General features: G+C 39.4%; 1 protein-coding gene across 1 annotated transcript in view; it reads right to left on the bottom strand.

Moving 5' to 3' along the window:
- Positions 1-5991: 5991 nt before the first annotated feature.
- LOC138152205 (plasma membrane calcium-transporting ATPase 2-like) overlaps positions 5992-15896 on the bottom strand; it is a 49683-nt gene continuing 39778 nt past the window's right edge. Inside the window, 2 exon segments of the mRNA XM_069075977.1 lie at positions 5992-9264; positions 9266-9488. Of these exon segments, the coding sequence (XP_068932078.1) occupies positions 5992-9264; positions 9266-9488 (3496 nt within the window).

Here is a 15896-nt window from a genome sequence, read left to right as displayed (position 1 = left end):
ATAGCCTTGAGTAGAGTGAATTACCCTTGTTCAGGCTTCTAATTGGATTGCTCACAGAAAAAGATAAACTGGGTAGGCTCAAGTAAAGTTGTGAACCAGGTACCTGCTGAGATCTCTAGTCTTCCTCTCTCTTCATTTGTCCTTAATGGAATTGCCTTGATCCTTTCCCAGCAGTTCTTAAAAACGGAGCCTTTTTTATGTGCCAAAATATCAAATGATTTAAAAATTATTCTAATTCAGGTCTTCAATTATTTAATGACTCATGTCTTAAAGGCTTTTCTCAAAGGGATACTTAAATCTGTTAATCTGTTCACAGTGGGAAGAAAAAATAGGTAAAAGTCAGCGATTCCTTTCACTCAGGGAGGAGGTGAACTAGGAGAGCAGACAACTACTGAAACTTTGCCTGAAATTTTACCCAGATGAAAAATATGCCTTTGGAATAGCCAAGAGGGTGGCTCTCATGTGGTGCCAGGGGAGGCCCCCAGGACATGGCAACTGAAGATCTGGAGCTGTGAAGACTGTAGCTGCCAGTCAGGACACATTACACTGGCTGAGAGGATTTCTACAGTCATGACAGAGAGGATTTCTATGGTCATGGACTGGGAGTTGGGGAGAGGTTGGATATATCAGTGACACTTTCTGGAAAGAACATTTTGTCAAATGACTATTTCTCAGAAATTACCAGAAGTTGGCCAATATTTGGGAGGCCCAGATGTTATCAGGACAATAATTGTTTCTTGAGGCAGAGGTAGTTCTAGCAATTAGAAGTCCCTGAGAGGGGCTTCTGAAAGGCACGGAACATGATTCTAACCTGGGGAAGAAGACAGGAGTCTCAAGATAAGAGGATGGCATATTCTGAAAATCCCACCAAGTCAGATATCAGAATAATTGTGGGATCCTAAGACCTAGATCAGGGATGGGGAACCTGTGGCCTCAAGGATACATGTGGCCCTCTAGGTCCTCAAGTGCAGCCCTTTGACTGAATCTAAACTTCACAGAGCAGAGTATGGGGTATGGAGATGCTGACAGTTTGGGGGAAGGGGAAAAAGAAGATTAAAACTTTGTTTGAGTAAGATTACTCTGGTATCAGGGAACAGATCAGATTAGTGCCAGGAAGAGACTTGTGATTAGCTTAGTTAGTTTATGGATTATCATACCTGAGGTGTATGCCAACCAATAATGCTATATAACTGTAGCCATAGTGACCCCAGACAGGCCAGAGTTGGGGTACAGCAGGTACATGGCCTGGCATCTGGAGTTCATTCTTCAAGCTATTCTACCCAGATAGACAATGATTTTACAAAGTAGGAGGGGAGCTAAATTCCTTTGTAGGAACAACCAACACAATTTTCTCTATGGGTCTTCTGGCACTACTGTGCTCCTGAAATTTCCATACGGGTGAAATTAGGTTAAAAGAAACATCTTAAAAAGCAATGAAGGAGGACAGAAAGGGATACAACCTACAAAATGGTGCTGGTGGCATTGTTAAAGAGGGAAGGGGGCAGTCCTACCTAATTTGCCTTGATAACAATGAGTGATTTTTGACTGATTTGCAGTGAACTTCTTTGGTTATTACTACTACTACTACTACTACTACTACTACTACTACTACTACTACTACTACTGACATCAGCTGAATCACTTCTTTCTCTTCTACCATTCAACTTCTTGAGTCAATGTCCAGCTACCAGTTGGCAGATTTCTGCTGAATAATTCACAGTTATCTAGTGATTTGAGGTTTATGAAGCACTTTTCTCATAACTGAGACAGATGATGTATTAGGATTTCCATTTTATAGGGGAGGGAAGTGAGTCTGAGAGAGGGAAAGTGACTTGTTTACAGACACACAACTTATAAATATCTGGGTTGGAAATTGAACTTTCTGACTCCAAGCTGAATGCTATTTTCTCCATATCACACAGAGGTGCCAGGGTGAGGTACGAAGCAGTGGAACTCTGACAATCACCTTGGTTCTCAGTGCCCTAAGACCTGCTTTGCCCACTGAGTCTGCTAGCAGTTGGAGAGTAATTCTTTTTGTCCAAAGGCTAAGAAAATTTCATGACAGTGGTGGAAAGGATGGGAAAGAGAAGAGCTTAGTTCTTTCTTCTCCCTTATTTTAGGTTAATATTGTCAGCAACGTGTTGGAGACAAAAAAGGAAAATCAGACACTGTGTTACTGTTAATGTCTTTTTCACCATGTGACCAGCACGGATGACATATGAAGGCTTCTAAGAATTTATTAGGGAAGTCAATTGGTTCATGTCAAGTCCATTGAGTCTTACTCTTCACAAGAAGAGTTCACAGGAGTAGTAAACATGTTAAAAAGAAACTAAAAGCAAATTCATGATGGCTCTTTGATTTAACTTAAAAAAGCATATTGCATCACATGTGAACCTGATCGATATTTAACAATTCTCCAAAAGTGTTGACTATTTTGACATTTCCTGATTTTCCCTAAAAAAATATTATTTTTCAAGGGAAAAGGACCCACATGTACAAAAATATTTATAGCAGCTCTTAGTGTAGAGGCAAAGAACTGGAATTTGGGGGGGGATGCTCATCAACTGGGGAATGGCTGAACAAGTTGTGGTATATGAATGTAATAGGATACTATTTATTGTGCTACAAGAAATGATGAGCAGACGGATTTCAGAAAAACCTGGAAAAAACTTAAATTGATGCTGAGTGAAGTCAGCAGAACCAGGAGAACATTGTATACAATAACAGCAACATTGTGCAATGATCAACTTTGATAGACTTATCTCTGCTCAGCAATACAATGATCTAAGCCTGTTCCAAAGACTTATGATGGAAAATGCTATCCAAATCCAGAGAAAGAATTATGGAGTCTGAATACAGATTGAAGGAGACTATTTTCTTTTTTTTCTTGTGTTTTTCCTTTTGTTCTGATTCTTCTTTCATAACATGATTAATGTGAAAATATATTTAATATGATTGTACATGTATAGACTATACCAGATTGCTTGCCATCTTGGGGAGGGTAGAGGGGAGGGAGAAAAAAACTGTTACTTGAAATCTTATAAAAGTGAAAGTTGAAAACTATATTTACATCCAATTGGGAAAAAAAATACATTAACTGGGGGAGGGGGGAGGAAGTGTTATTTTTTCCCAAAGTACTGTTAATAATACAAATTAGTAGAGTGTTGGTTTCACAAAACGTTGTATTTTTCAAAAGATGTACAATACTGGTTAGAAATTAGGAATGTGCTCCAGTCATAGAGTTATAGAAATGTACATAAAGTTATAGAAATGCTGTATACTTTTCAAATGTTCTTAGAATACATAATTCCCAAAAGAAATGCTTTTCATTTTCCCATAAGAATAAAATTACCTTCCCCTCCTAAGTTGAATAGGATCATAGATCTAGATCTAGAAAGGATGTGGGAGGCTATCTCAGCAAACTCTCTCATTTTAGAGATGAGAGAAATATGGCCAAAAGAGGTTAAGTGACTTGCCCAGAGTCACCCAAGTTTTTTATAAGATCAAACATCATCAGATCTCTACCCTTGTCCAGTGACTCACTCTCATGTCACATTTCACATAGGGAAAATAGCCATCTTCCTGAGAGAGATACAATATACCTTTGAGGATATTTCAAAGCTCATTTATAGCATTCCAAGCTTTTTCTTACATCTTCCCTAAATCTTCCCCAATCTCCCTGCAACTCCCCCACCCAACAACCCTTTAGTTTGACTTCAGTTTCCAACCGTATTTTCTCCAGCAATACATGATGTTATCAAAGATAAGGGAACTGGGAATTCCTGGATAAGTATGGTTGGCCTGCTAGTTCACATGGGTTAGAACTATTATAGACCACAAACCAAATACATTTTTATTATTAACATAATTTAATATCTAAAACATTTTTTTAATCAATGTTCTGCTAACTCAATTTTCACCAAAGCCCATTGAGGACAGAAGGCATGTCTTCTCTTAACCCCTCCAAGGCATTTAGCCTAGTACTTATGCACACCACCGATGTCAGTCAGTCAATAAACATTTTTTTCCCAGAACAGTCGGTGTTAAGTGACTTTCCCAGGGTCATACAGTTAGTAAGTATCTGACGCCAGTTTATACTCAGGTCCTCTGAACTCCAGGGCCATCTAGTTGCCCCACTCAATAAACATTAAGCACCTAATATGTGCCAAGCATTGTACTAGACATTGGGGATACAAAAAGAGGGAAAAGACAGTCCCTGCCCTCAAGGAGCTTACAGTCTAATGTGTCTAAAAGATGCTTATTGATTGACTGACTGATTGAAGAGGGGCGTTCGGGAGGTGACTACACTTTGATGAAGAAACAATAATGTCTGGATCCAATTCTTAATTTTCCAACAAATCTTAGATATATTTTTTTAAATGTAGAACCTTTTAAGCACCACTTTCAACTTCCTACATATATATATGCATATATATAATTTTTTTTTTGCTTTTTGGAGGGGGAAAGGTAAGGCAATTGGGGTTAAGTGACTTGCCGAAGGTCACAGGCCAGTTTCGTGTTAAGTGTCTGAGGCTGGATTTTAACTCAGATCCTCCTGACTCCAGGGCCAGTGCTCTATTCACTGCGCCACCTAGACGCCCCACTTTCAACTTCTTTAAGAAAAAAAAAATCAATACACAGGAATGTGGAAACGGATGGATATAAACTTCATCCCCCTCAACCCACCCATTACCCCAAACTACTTACAGGTGCTGAACTCAGCATAATTTCTGGAACTAAGTACCTTGACTATGCTATAGACTATCAATGATACATACAAGAAGGAAAAGAACATAACATTTTTAACATATCTTCCATTTATTTGTATAAAAGGATCCAAAGCCAAAATAAAGCAGAAGGCTGATGCATTTTCTTGTATCACATAGGCAAAGGCAAAGTCTGGAGTCAGGAAGATCTGAGTTAAAATCCAGCCTCAGACAATTACTAGCTTAGCTGTGTGACCCTGAAAAGGTCACTTAACCTCTGTTTGCTCCATCTGTACAATGAGGATAATAATAGTACTTGCCTCCTGGAGTTGTCAAGAGGATCAGATGAGGTATTTGCAGGGTGCTTAGCACAGTGTCTGGCACATAACAGGCATTAAATAAATGCTCATTCCTTTCTCCCTTCTCCTTCCTTTAACTTTCCAAATCTTTTTGATGCCAGAGACCTTATTATATTTCAGATACACTGCAATACCTCAGCTCCACTTGTCATTTGGACCACTTCATAAAGACTGCAAAGGTTGTTTGAATTTACTGTTGTTATTATTATCATCTTTGTGAGTTGACTTTAAGAAGCAAATATAACCTAGTGGGTTAGTTAGTGAAAAATTAATGAAAAAGGCAGTAACTTTTGATCATAACTGCTTGTATTTTTACAAAGCACTCATGTTGTCTACATTTTTGTGGTAGCATTTATTATTTTTATACAACAACAAGAAAGAAGTCAATATAGTTTCCAGGGAAACTTCCTACTCCTCTGAATGTAACAATATTTAAAGGATGAGGTTTGCTGACTGAATTTTTGTTATTTACAGCAGAACAGGGATAGTTAGAATCCAGACCTTCTCAACAGGCTTTTATCTTTTACAACACATGCAACCCAATCTTGTGATTAACAGCAAATATTAATGCATACATTTATTCTTTGCCTAGGAGACTGTTTTAAAAAAGGGAAAATGCATAAAATTAAAAGTGTTATAAATAATGCCTCTCACTTGTTCCATTAGATATTTCTTATATTACCTCTCCATTCAATTTACGTTTCTGATTGTGTTCACATTATCTATTCCCAGAGAACATCCCTTAAGATGTTTTGTTTGCTTGGTTCTGCCAATGCAGATAATTTGGGCTTCAATTCACTACAAAACTTTATATCTGGGAAAGGATGAAGGAGTGATTTTGCAGTTTTGCTTAGAGAAGAAGGCTATTGAAAATAAATAACAATATCTGGAAAAAAGAATCCCTGTCATTCCATTGGCTCTCATAGTCACTGGGTAATTTGGGACATGCTCCTGTGAAAGTAAGAATGATATGATTTTATTAGTCTTTTCTGATTCTGGATTCTGTTTGGGTTCTGAATCCACAGTAAGTCCTCAGTTATTGATGCTGTAGGGCAGACAGTATCAACCTTTTCTACTACTCTCCCACCCATCAGCCTTATAAGGGGTTCCACATACTTGCTGGGAATTGTAGTTATAAACTGACCCCAAACTAATACCCCTACTCCTAGGAAAATGCACCACAGCCACAAGTCTGGACTAAGATTGGTACAGTTGAAAACATTTCCACCAAACTGTACAATGAGGAACTGCAAGGCAAATGTTCCCCCCACAATGATGCAGAAGATATTATTGCTGAGGATACCTTCAAAGACATTTCTCTCACCATGAATCTTTCGAGCGTTAATTTCATTGAAAAGCTGCATCATAACAAAAGTGTTGAATACCATTGTATAGTGGGTGGAAGGAGGAGCATGGAGAAGAGCTTTTCTTCCACTCTCAAAATCAAACAGCTCTTCACCAACAAACATGAGAACAAAAGTGACTGTAAGCTGGTATGCTGCATGGCCCAAAATATACTTTACCATGGAACTGGACAAGAGATGCTGTTTCCTTCCATCAGGTTTTCTCAACAGAAGTCCCTGAGTTGGCTTTTCAGTAGCTAAGGCGAGGGAAGCAAATGCATCCATTATGAGATTAATCCATAATATCTGTACTGCTTTGAGTGGTGAATCCTGCATCACACATGCCCCTATAAAAGTCACCACTGTTGCCACTACACTGACAGTCAAATGAAACTGGAGGAACTTGGAGATGTTGTCGTAAGTGTTCCTCCCCCACATAATTGCTTTCATAATGCTTGTGAAGTTTTCATCCATTAGAATGATGTCTGAAGCTTCTCTAGCGATATCCGTTCCAGTGATGCCCAGGGCAAACCCAACATCTGCTACTTTTAATGCTGGGCCATCATATGTACCATCACCTGTTACGGCTACAATTTGCCTCCCTCCCAAAGTATCACTGTCAATTATACCTTTTATAAGTGTGTATTTGTCAGTGGGGGAAGACCTTGCAAGCACACGAAGTCTGGGCAAAATCCTGTCTAAAAGCTTCTGTTCCACCTTCCCATGTTTGTCACATATTAGCCTGTTGAACTCTTTACCTTCCAGACAGATGTAATTGTTATGGGGGTTCAAAATGCCACATCTGAATGCTACAACCTGTGCAGTTTTGAGATTATCCCCAGTGACCATCCTGATAGTTATTCCAGCTTGTTGGCATTTCCTAATGGCACTTGGAATCTCAGGTCTAATAGGATCTTCAATGCCTACAAGAGCAATGCAAGTAAGTTTTGTAACAATATCCTCTTCTTTGTCCCAGTCTGGTTCTTTTTCCAGATCTGAGAACTCTCTGACTGCCAGACAGATGGTTTGAAGTCCTTCAGATGTCATTGGCTCAATGACATTTTGAACAATTTCTCTTTTTTTGGTATTTGTCAATTCCACAGGCTCTCCCATTTTGTTCAGGATTTTACAACACTTGGTCAAGACTATTTCAGAAGGACCTTTAGTGAACATCAGGAAACCCCCGCTGGACAATTTTAATACAGTACTCATGGATTTTCTATCTGAATTGAAGGTATACACTTTATACAAACTCTGCTGTGGTATTTTGTTTCTTTCTGTTTCATAATCCAATTCCAAATGCAGGAGAAATCCCAATAAGGCACATTCGGTCTTATTGCCAATTTGTTGTACTAACTTCTTACCATCCTTGGGAAGAATGACATTGGAAGTATAAGAACAATTAACAGCGATACCTTTTAAAAGGTACTCCAGGATAGCACCTGGAATAGAATTAGTTTTAGGGAGTTTTTGGTAATGAGTCTCTCCAATATAAGCCTGGACTACAGTCATTCTGTTCATGGTCAGTGTTCCAGTTTTGTCTAAGCAAATCGCTGTTGTATTTGCGATTGTCTCACAAGCATCCAAATGCCTTACTAGGTTTTTGTCTTTCATCATTTTCTTTACTGAGTAAGCCAAAGACAGTGTAAGTACAAGCGGAAGACCTTCAGGTACAGTCACCACCAAGATTGTTATTCCGATAATGAAAAATTTAATAAAGTATTTGGTATAAACCAGAGTACAACCATAAGTCCATTTTTGCCCCTCAATCACAAAAGTATTAATTACAAAGTAGGTCACAAGAATAGCTACTGTGATGGTGGCCATGAGCATACCACACTTCCCAATCAGGATTGCTAGTTTTGTCAGTTTCTTTTGTAGTACTGGCTTTTCTTTGGAGTAGGAATGTTTTGGTTTTATGATACTCTTGCCTTGACTTGCCCACTCTGATATCTTTCTCTGCTCCTCCAGCGTTCCTTGCTGGGCACTGGCAGCAAGAAAAGTTAGCATGATCCCAGTTTGTGAGTTGGGCCCCACAGCAGTCACGAGGATTTTGCCCCAGCCCTCCATCACATAAGTCCCAGACAGAAGAATTGGGTCATGGTCCAGGGACTTTTTCACCACGCTCAACTCTCCAGTAAAGGAGCTCTCATTCATTTTTAAGTTCTGCGCCTGGAGTAGTACACCGTCTGCCGGCAGCATGTCCCCATAGGTCACCGGGACTACATCACCCACCACGATGTCCTTGACAGGTACCTCCAGGATCTGGCCATTCCTCATTACCTTTCCTTTCTGACTTAGGACCACTTGGTCTTCCAGATTCCTGAACTGCTTCTCCTTGTTCCAGTCGTTTAACGCTGTGGTCAGCACCACCAAAGCCACTGTCATCAGTAGGACAGCTCCCTCCAGCCAGTGCACCGTTTTATCTTCCTCCTCCTTGTCAAGGCCCCTGCTGACGTAGCAGTGTTTGATGTCTTCGCTGACCTTGGGCTCATAGAAGGCCAGGGCCAGCGACGCAACAGCCGCCAACTCCAGGAAGATGAGCGTAGTGTCCTGCAGGGCGTCCCACACCAGCTCCAAGAAATATCTGCTCCGGGACTTTGGTACCTCATTGCAGCCAAACTGCTCCCTCCTGCGCCTCAGCTCCCCGGGGTTCAAGGGGAGCCCGAACTCGGGGTCCGTCTCGAGCAACTGGCACAGCCCCAAAATACCTCCGAAGTGCCGCTCCAGACACTCCAACGCTTCTAGGCCCCGTAGTTTCATCAACTGTTCCAGGTCCTTTAAGGTCTCCTGCAGCAGCGGCTCTCCAATATGGGAGAACCTTAAGGGAGAGTCCGGGTCCCGCAATTGACGTGAGAGGGGCCTCATTGACCACCCTGGGCTTTGTTAAGTCCTTTCCCTCCCGCTTTGCTTGGATGCTTGCCCTTGTGTAAACTCCAGCCTCTCTCCCTCGCCTTTCGCTAAGGGGGCAGACATCTAGAACTCCAGGCGCAACCGCCAACCTCAGCCTCTGAACCCTTCCCAGTCCTACCCAGCCTCGAGGCTCCCAGCTCGAGCTTCTTCTTCTTCTTCTTTTTAAACTTAAATACACAAAGAGAAAGAAAAAAAAGCATTGCCATATATATAGCAGAACATGAGAGGACTCTATATAAAACAATAAATCTCCATTTCAAGAAAATCTATAAAATAAATACTACACATTATTTTCAAAGCTGCCCAACTTTGCTTCCTTGTAGGTTTTCTTTTGTTCTCTGCTAGGTGCTTTTTATTTTATTTTTTCCCCTCCTTCCCCTTCCCCTCCACACCTAAAGAAGGCTACAAATACACACACACACACACACACACACACATATATACACTTTATATATGCAGATATGTATATATGTGTGTATGTGTGGGTGTGTGTATACACACCCACACACACACTCATACATATATATGTAAGACTATGCTATACTTTTTTCCACTTGTCATCTGTTTCTCTGGAGGTAGATAGTATCTTCCTTCATAAGTCCAAGTCTTTCCATGTTTTTCTAAATCAACCAGCTCATCATTTCCTATACCACAGCAATATTCCCACCCAATCATATCCTGTCTGAAAAATTGTCTATGAAAATTTTTCTCCCCAATTTTCTGCATTCCTTCTATTTTGGGCTGTACAGGTTTTATTTATACAAGAAATTTTAAATTTGAAATAATAGAAATTGCCCATTTTACACTTCAACAATGTTCTCATAGTTTAAGGTCTGATACTGCTGAATCTGTTTCCTTTACATCTTTCTCCCCTGGTTTCTTTGAAGTTCCTGACCTTTGTTCTTCCAAATGAATTTTGTTGTTATTTTTTCTAATTCAGTAAGATGAATTTTTTAGTAATTTTATTTGGATAGCATTGATATAGATTAGGTAAAATTGTCATTAAAATTATATTGGCATTACCTACCCATGAATGATAAATATTACTTCAATGATTTAGATATGATTTTATTTGTACAAAATGTTTTTTATGTTTATGTTCATATTGTTCCTCTCTCTTTTTGCAGGTATACTCTCAGGTATTTTATAGCTGGCTAGTCATTTTAAATGGTCTAAAAAACAATACTGAATAATATTGCTGACACATAGTATAGTTTCCCTATTTTTCTCTTTTGATAAAATCTATTTTAGCTTTAACTTTATCTGAGATCATGATTGCTACCCCTGTTTTTTTTACATAATAAATTCTACTCTAGCCCTTTGTTTTTATCATTATATGTATCTGTCATTTTTATAGCATTTCTTGAAAGCAACATATTGTTAAATTCAAACTTTTAATCTGCTATCAATCCCCATTTTATGAGTAAATTTATCCCATTCACATTCTAGGCTATAATTACTTGCATATTTCCCCCCTTCCTATTTTTCTTCACTAACCTTTTCATTCTATTCCTAAGTTTCCTCACTCCTCTGCTTTACTTCTACCTGCTACCTTATCCTCTTATTCTTTAACCTACCCAAATTAAACAATTTGACCTTATTGAGTCCCTTATAGTTGGTCTTTAATGTTTACCTTATATTTCTCCTGGTTGTTATATGTCTAATTTTCCTGAAATTCTGCTATTTCTGTCTCAAATAACTAAAAGTCTTTCAGCTCTTTAAATGTCCACTTATTTTTCCTTCAGAATTATACTGAACTTTGCCGGATAAGTTACCCTTGGTTGTAACTTGGGCTCTTTTGCTTTACAAAATATAGTACTCCAAGACCTACAATCCTTCAAAATGTAGTAGCTGCTAGGTCTTGTGTAATCCTTATTGTAGCTCCATGATATTTACATTTTTTTTTTGTTACTTTCATTGTTTTCTCCTTAACCTGGGAGCTTTGAAACTTGGCTATGATATTCCTCTAAGTTTTCCTCCTGGGATCTCTTTCAGGTGGTGATTGGTAGATTTTTTTTCTATTTCTGCTTTGCCTTTGTATTCTAAAGCTTCAGGGCAATTTTCCTTATAATTTGTTGCATTATTATGTCACCAGCAAGAGCATAGTCCCCCAGGTATGCAGCTGCTCCCTCACTGGAACCTACTGCTCCTCTTCCTCCCCCTCTCTCCACACCTAAAGTGCTCACCATCCAACAGGCCCCTTTACCAGGTTACTCCCACCTTCCAGATCATACCCAGGGCCTTCTGCTTCACCATGTAAGCTCCTCTTCTGCTCCCAACCTTGAAGATCTCCAGCCAATAGTGACACCCAGGCTTATCTACTCCTTACTCTAGAGTTTTTTAAGTGGGGAGAGTCCTTTCCTAGTGCAACAAAACAAAAGCCCCTAACACCTCCTCCTCAACCCTCCCTCTACCAACAAAAAGTAATATATTTTCCTAAAGCACACGTCTGACCTGCAGTGGTCTCTATTGATATTAGGATCTAATATGTTTCATCTTTATCTTACCCTTCTGAAATTCTAATTTTGTATATATTTGAAAATGCAATGACAGTACTGTTAGTATAGCAATGCATGTAAATAATTTATAAATAATTAAAATGCAAATATTGGGGGTACATGATCAAAAAAAATTTACAAATAAGGTACATATAAAAATTTTGAAGACCACCACAGTGGGCAATAATATGAGGAAATTGAGGTCCAGAGTGACTTAAAGATTTGCCCAAGGTTGGCTGGCAAATTAATGATAAAGGCAGGACTAGAACTGAAAGTCTTCTGATGTTAGTATAGTATTCTTTCTAAGGCAACTTGCTGCCTCCTTAATGCTGTGTTTCTCTAGGACCTTGCTCTATCAATCATCCTTTCTCTCTCAGAGAACCTGTTTCTCCCTCTCCAATGAAGATTAATTAATAGTGGAGTAACATAGGTCAGAATGATGCTTTAGGAAAATCATGCTGGTGAGCTGTTGAGGATAGATTGGAGTGGGAGGGAGACTTGAGTCAAGCAGACCCATTAAAAGGCAATTGCCCAGGCAAAAGGTGAATGAAGGCCTCACAGCTTCCAAAAGACTTGCTTCCAACCCAGCCTTCACAGCCATTACTGAGGGGCGAAATCTCTGTGGAGTGGGAACCTACCCTCCTCATTATCACCAACAATAATAACCACTGACCAATTGCCACCAACCAGCACCTGGGGCACAGGAACCTTTTAACAGCACCCCTCAAACCTTCAATCCTGCACAGTCCTTAGAGCCATCATTCAGGGAAGTTAGTCTTGTGGAGAAAGGGTCGCCCATCCCCACTAACTGCTGACCAGCCCCTCACATAAGACAGTGAAGCCAGCCCAGATGAAGCAACAAGGCACTCCAAAGAGCCTGGGGTGGGGATGGTGGTGGTGGAGGAGGAAAGATGGGAGGCAGTATGTGCCAGGTAAGTCAAACCACCACCTCCTTGATCACAATCTTTCCTCAGATGCTGATGGAAATAGCCCAGGACACTGAAACCAAGAGCCTTAGAAACAGTAATGGTTCCAGACCATTGCTCTCAACCATCATCCTAGGAAGCAACCTATGTGGATGCAGCCTGGTAATTTCTCCTACAGAGTTACTGAAGACCTAGGAAAAGTTATTCCCATCAAAGTGCTCATGTTAGAAACTGATGTCACATGATTAGTGAAAAGGATATTCAAGAATAGCCATTATCATTGGTTTTTCCACTTCACCCCAAGGATCACAGGACCTTTCCATCTGACTTACAGCTGAAACCTTTCATGCATGTTGTCTCCCCATATATATTGTTCCTTGAGAGCAGTGACTATCTTTTCTATTTGTATTTCCCTTGCTTACCACAGTGCTTTGCATATAGTAAGGACTTGATAAAAGCATCATTCATTCATTCAACTAGGGTGGTGGCTACATGAGTAGAAAGAAGGGGACATATGTGAGAAATGTGAGGGTAGGAGTGATAGGATTTGACCACTGATTGGATATGTGAATATGCCATTGTTCAATCATTTCAGTAATGTCCCACTCTTTGTGACCCCTTTTGGGGGTTTCTTGGCAAAGATACTAAAGTGGTTCTTCATCTCCTTCTCCAGATCATTTTACAAATGAAAAACTGAGGCAAACTGGGTTAACTGCCTTGCCCAGGGTCACAGAGCTACTAAGTGTCTGGGGCTGGATTTGAACTCACAAAGATGAGTCTTCCTAACTCCAGGCCCAGCACTCTATTCACTGTGCCACCTAGCTGCGCATATGTGTATACAGGGTAAAGAAAAATGAGAAGTTGAAGATGACATCAGAGTTGTAAAAACCTTGGTATTGGAAGAATGGATGTGTCCTTCACAGTAATAAGGAAGTTGAGAAGACAGATGGATTTTAGGAGAAAGATAATGTAATATCTTCTATCCAGATCATAAACTATATATACTTGTGTATCCTGTAGGACTCATTGAAATGAAAAGGTGTTAAGGGGAGGTGAGGATTTAACTTACTAGTCATGGACCTTGAAGTACCCTCCAAAGGGCATCTGCCATAGTGATGAAATTATCTAGGGGTCAAGAGGTGAGGATAGAGTTTTCTTAATGGCACCTGCTGAGTAGAAAGGTTAGTTTCGGTTTTAATTACCCCTAAAGAGTCAATGCCTGACTCAGAAGGGATGAGTTTGAAGCCTGTATATAAATAAGGAAGAAAGGTCAAAGTGTTAGGAAATAAAGGTAGGTGTAGTTGTGTTGGAGGCAAATTCCCCAACTGGCTATGGATTACTAGTCACCAAAAGGGTGGGCTTCAACCTGTCTTCCCACCTTCCTAATGGTTGATCACATACACATTGAGGTCAGGCTCCAGCTCCCCTGGGTTGACACAACAGTCCCCCAGCTGACACCAGCACCCACTTTGGAGACCACTGACCTACTGAATAAAATCCAACGCCTTAATTCAGCATCCCCCCCCCAATATACTATTACCTTTCTAGCTTTATCTCATGCTACTTCCCTCAGTATATCCTAGGATAACTAACTGTTCCACAAACCATTTCATAGCATAAGGGACTTCAAATGTTCACTGGGATAAAGATGTAAGTGTCTGATCCTTTCTGATGTAAACATTTACTGAGAAAGTTGGGAAAGAATATTTCATGGAAAACCCAGAGAGAAGTAGCTGAGAAGAAACATAATTCTGAAAGAATCTGAGAGAAAAAGTCACTCAGATAAAAGTGCTTGAGGAAAGAAATAAAATTCTGATAAGCCTGGAGTGAAATCATGCCCCTCAGAGTCCTGATTGATTGTAAAGATAATTTAGTGCATTGTTTCCCAGTAACCTCATTACACAGGACTGCTTTTAGGGACTAGAAGTTTATTGCTGGGAAATTTCAAATCAAGGAACTATTTTGGGACCATGGGACTATTTTATATTGACTATTTTGTTTTATATATGAGAGAAATAGGGATCGGTTTGTTCAATCCAATTCCAAGACAGTCACTACACATGAGGTTATTACACCTCATTTGTGGTTGAGAAGATGTATAAGAAGTCAGCTTGAGGACGTACAAGACAAAATGTTTAAAGATGCTAATATATCATAAGTCAGAAGCCAGAACCCAGAAGTCATTAAAGGGGAAAAAACTGATAGAATCTGAGACCACCTGATTGAGAGTCAGACAGATTATGTAGTTGATTTAGGGAGTTGATCTTATTGGATTGCTGAGAGCTGATTGGATAAAACAGAATGCTATACTGTTTGAAGAACTGTTTAGGGAAAGCTATATTAGTCTGTAGTGCTATCTGCAGCTTGACGGTGTGGAAACTACTCAGAAGCTTGCCTATCTCTCTCTCTAGCTCTCTAAAGCCTATGCACAGGTTCCCAAAGTGGGTGATACCACCCCCTGAGAACCCTGGAAAGATGGGGGGTATAGTAGCCTTGGATGCAATTGGGGGGTGTTGAACAAAAATAAGGGGGCAGTGGAAGCATAAGGAAAAAGAGAAGAAAAATTTGAAAAACCCAGTATAGACACAATAGTCAAAGAGGATATGTTTCATCTGTTGTGTAACAGATTTAAAGTCGTAGTGATTACATTATTTTCCAAATAAACACACAAAATACAAGTTATAACCAATAGGTAGTCAAGTCTGCCCACAAGTCTTAACAAGCAAGTGTTGGCAGGTGAACCTGTTGCACATTGTCAGGAAGCCTAGCATGAATTGGCAGGAATATGTGTGTGTTTACAATATGATACTATATGGTTACATGATGCAATATTGTGTCACCAAAATTTCAGTACAGGAAAAACCCACAAATTTACAATAAATTATTAAGTCAAAAAATTAAATTTAAAATAAAAATTAAATTAAAAAATTAATTTAAAATTAAATTTAAAAATTTTAAATTATTAAATTTAAAATTTAATTAAATTAAATTTTAAAATTTATGTTTTATGGAATGATGCAAATTAAAAAAAAACCTTTAAAGGGTTAAAGAAAGTAGATTTCTGGGGGACACTGAGTAATTTTTTTTAAAGGGGGTGGTAGGCCAAATAAGTTTGGGAACCTTTGATATAGAGAATGGACCTGAATAGCAT

This window comes from Petaurus breviceps, unplaced genomic scaffold, assembly GCF_028583685.1.
Source record: "Petaurus breviceps papuanus isolate PSGF00001 unplaced genomic scaffold, PetGlider_PUasm1.0 90919, whole genome shotgun sequence".
NCBI classification, from domain to species: domain Eukaryota; kingdom Metazoa; phylum Chordata; class Mammalia; order Diprotodontia; family Petauridae; genus Petaurus; species Petaurus breviceps.
Note: the sequence above shows the minus strand (reverse complement) of the source record. Positions and strands in the feature narration are given on the sequence as shown.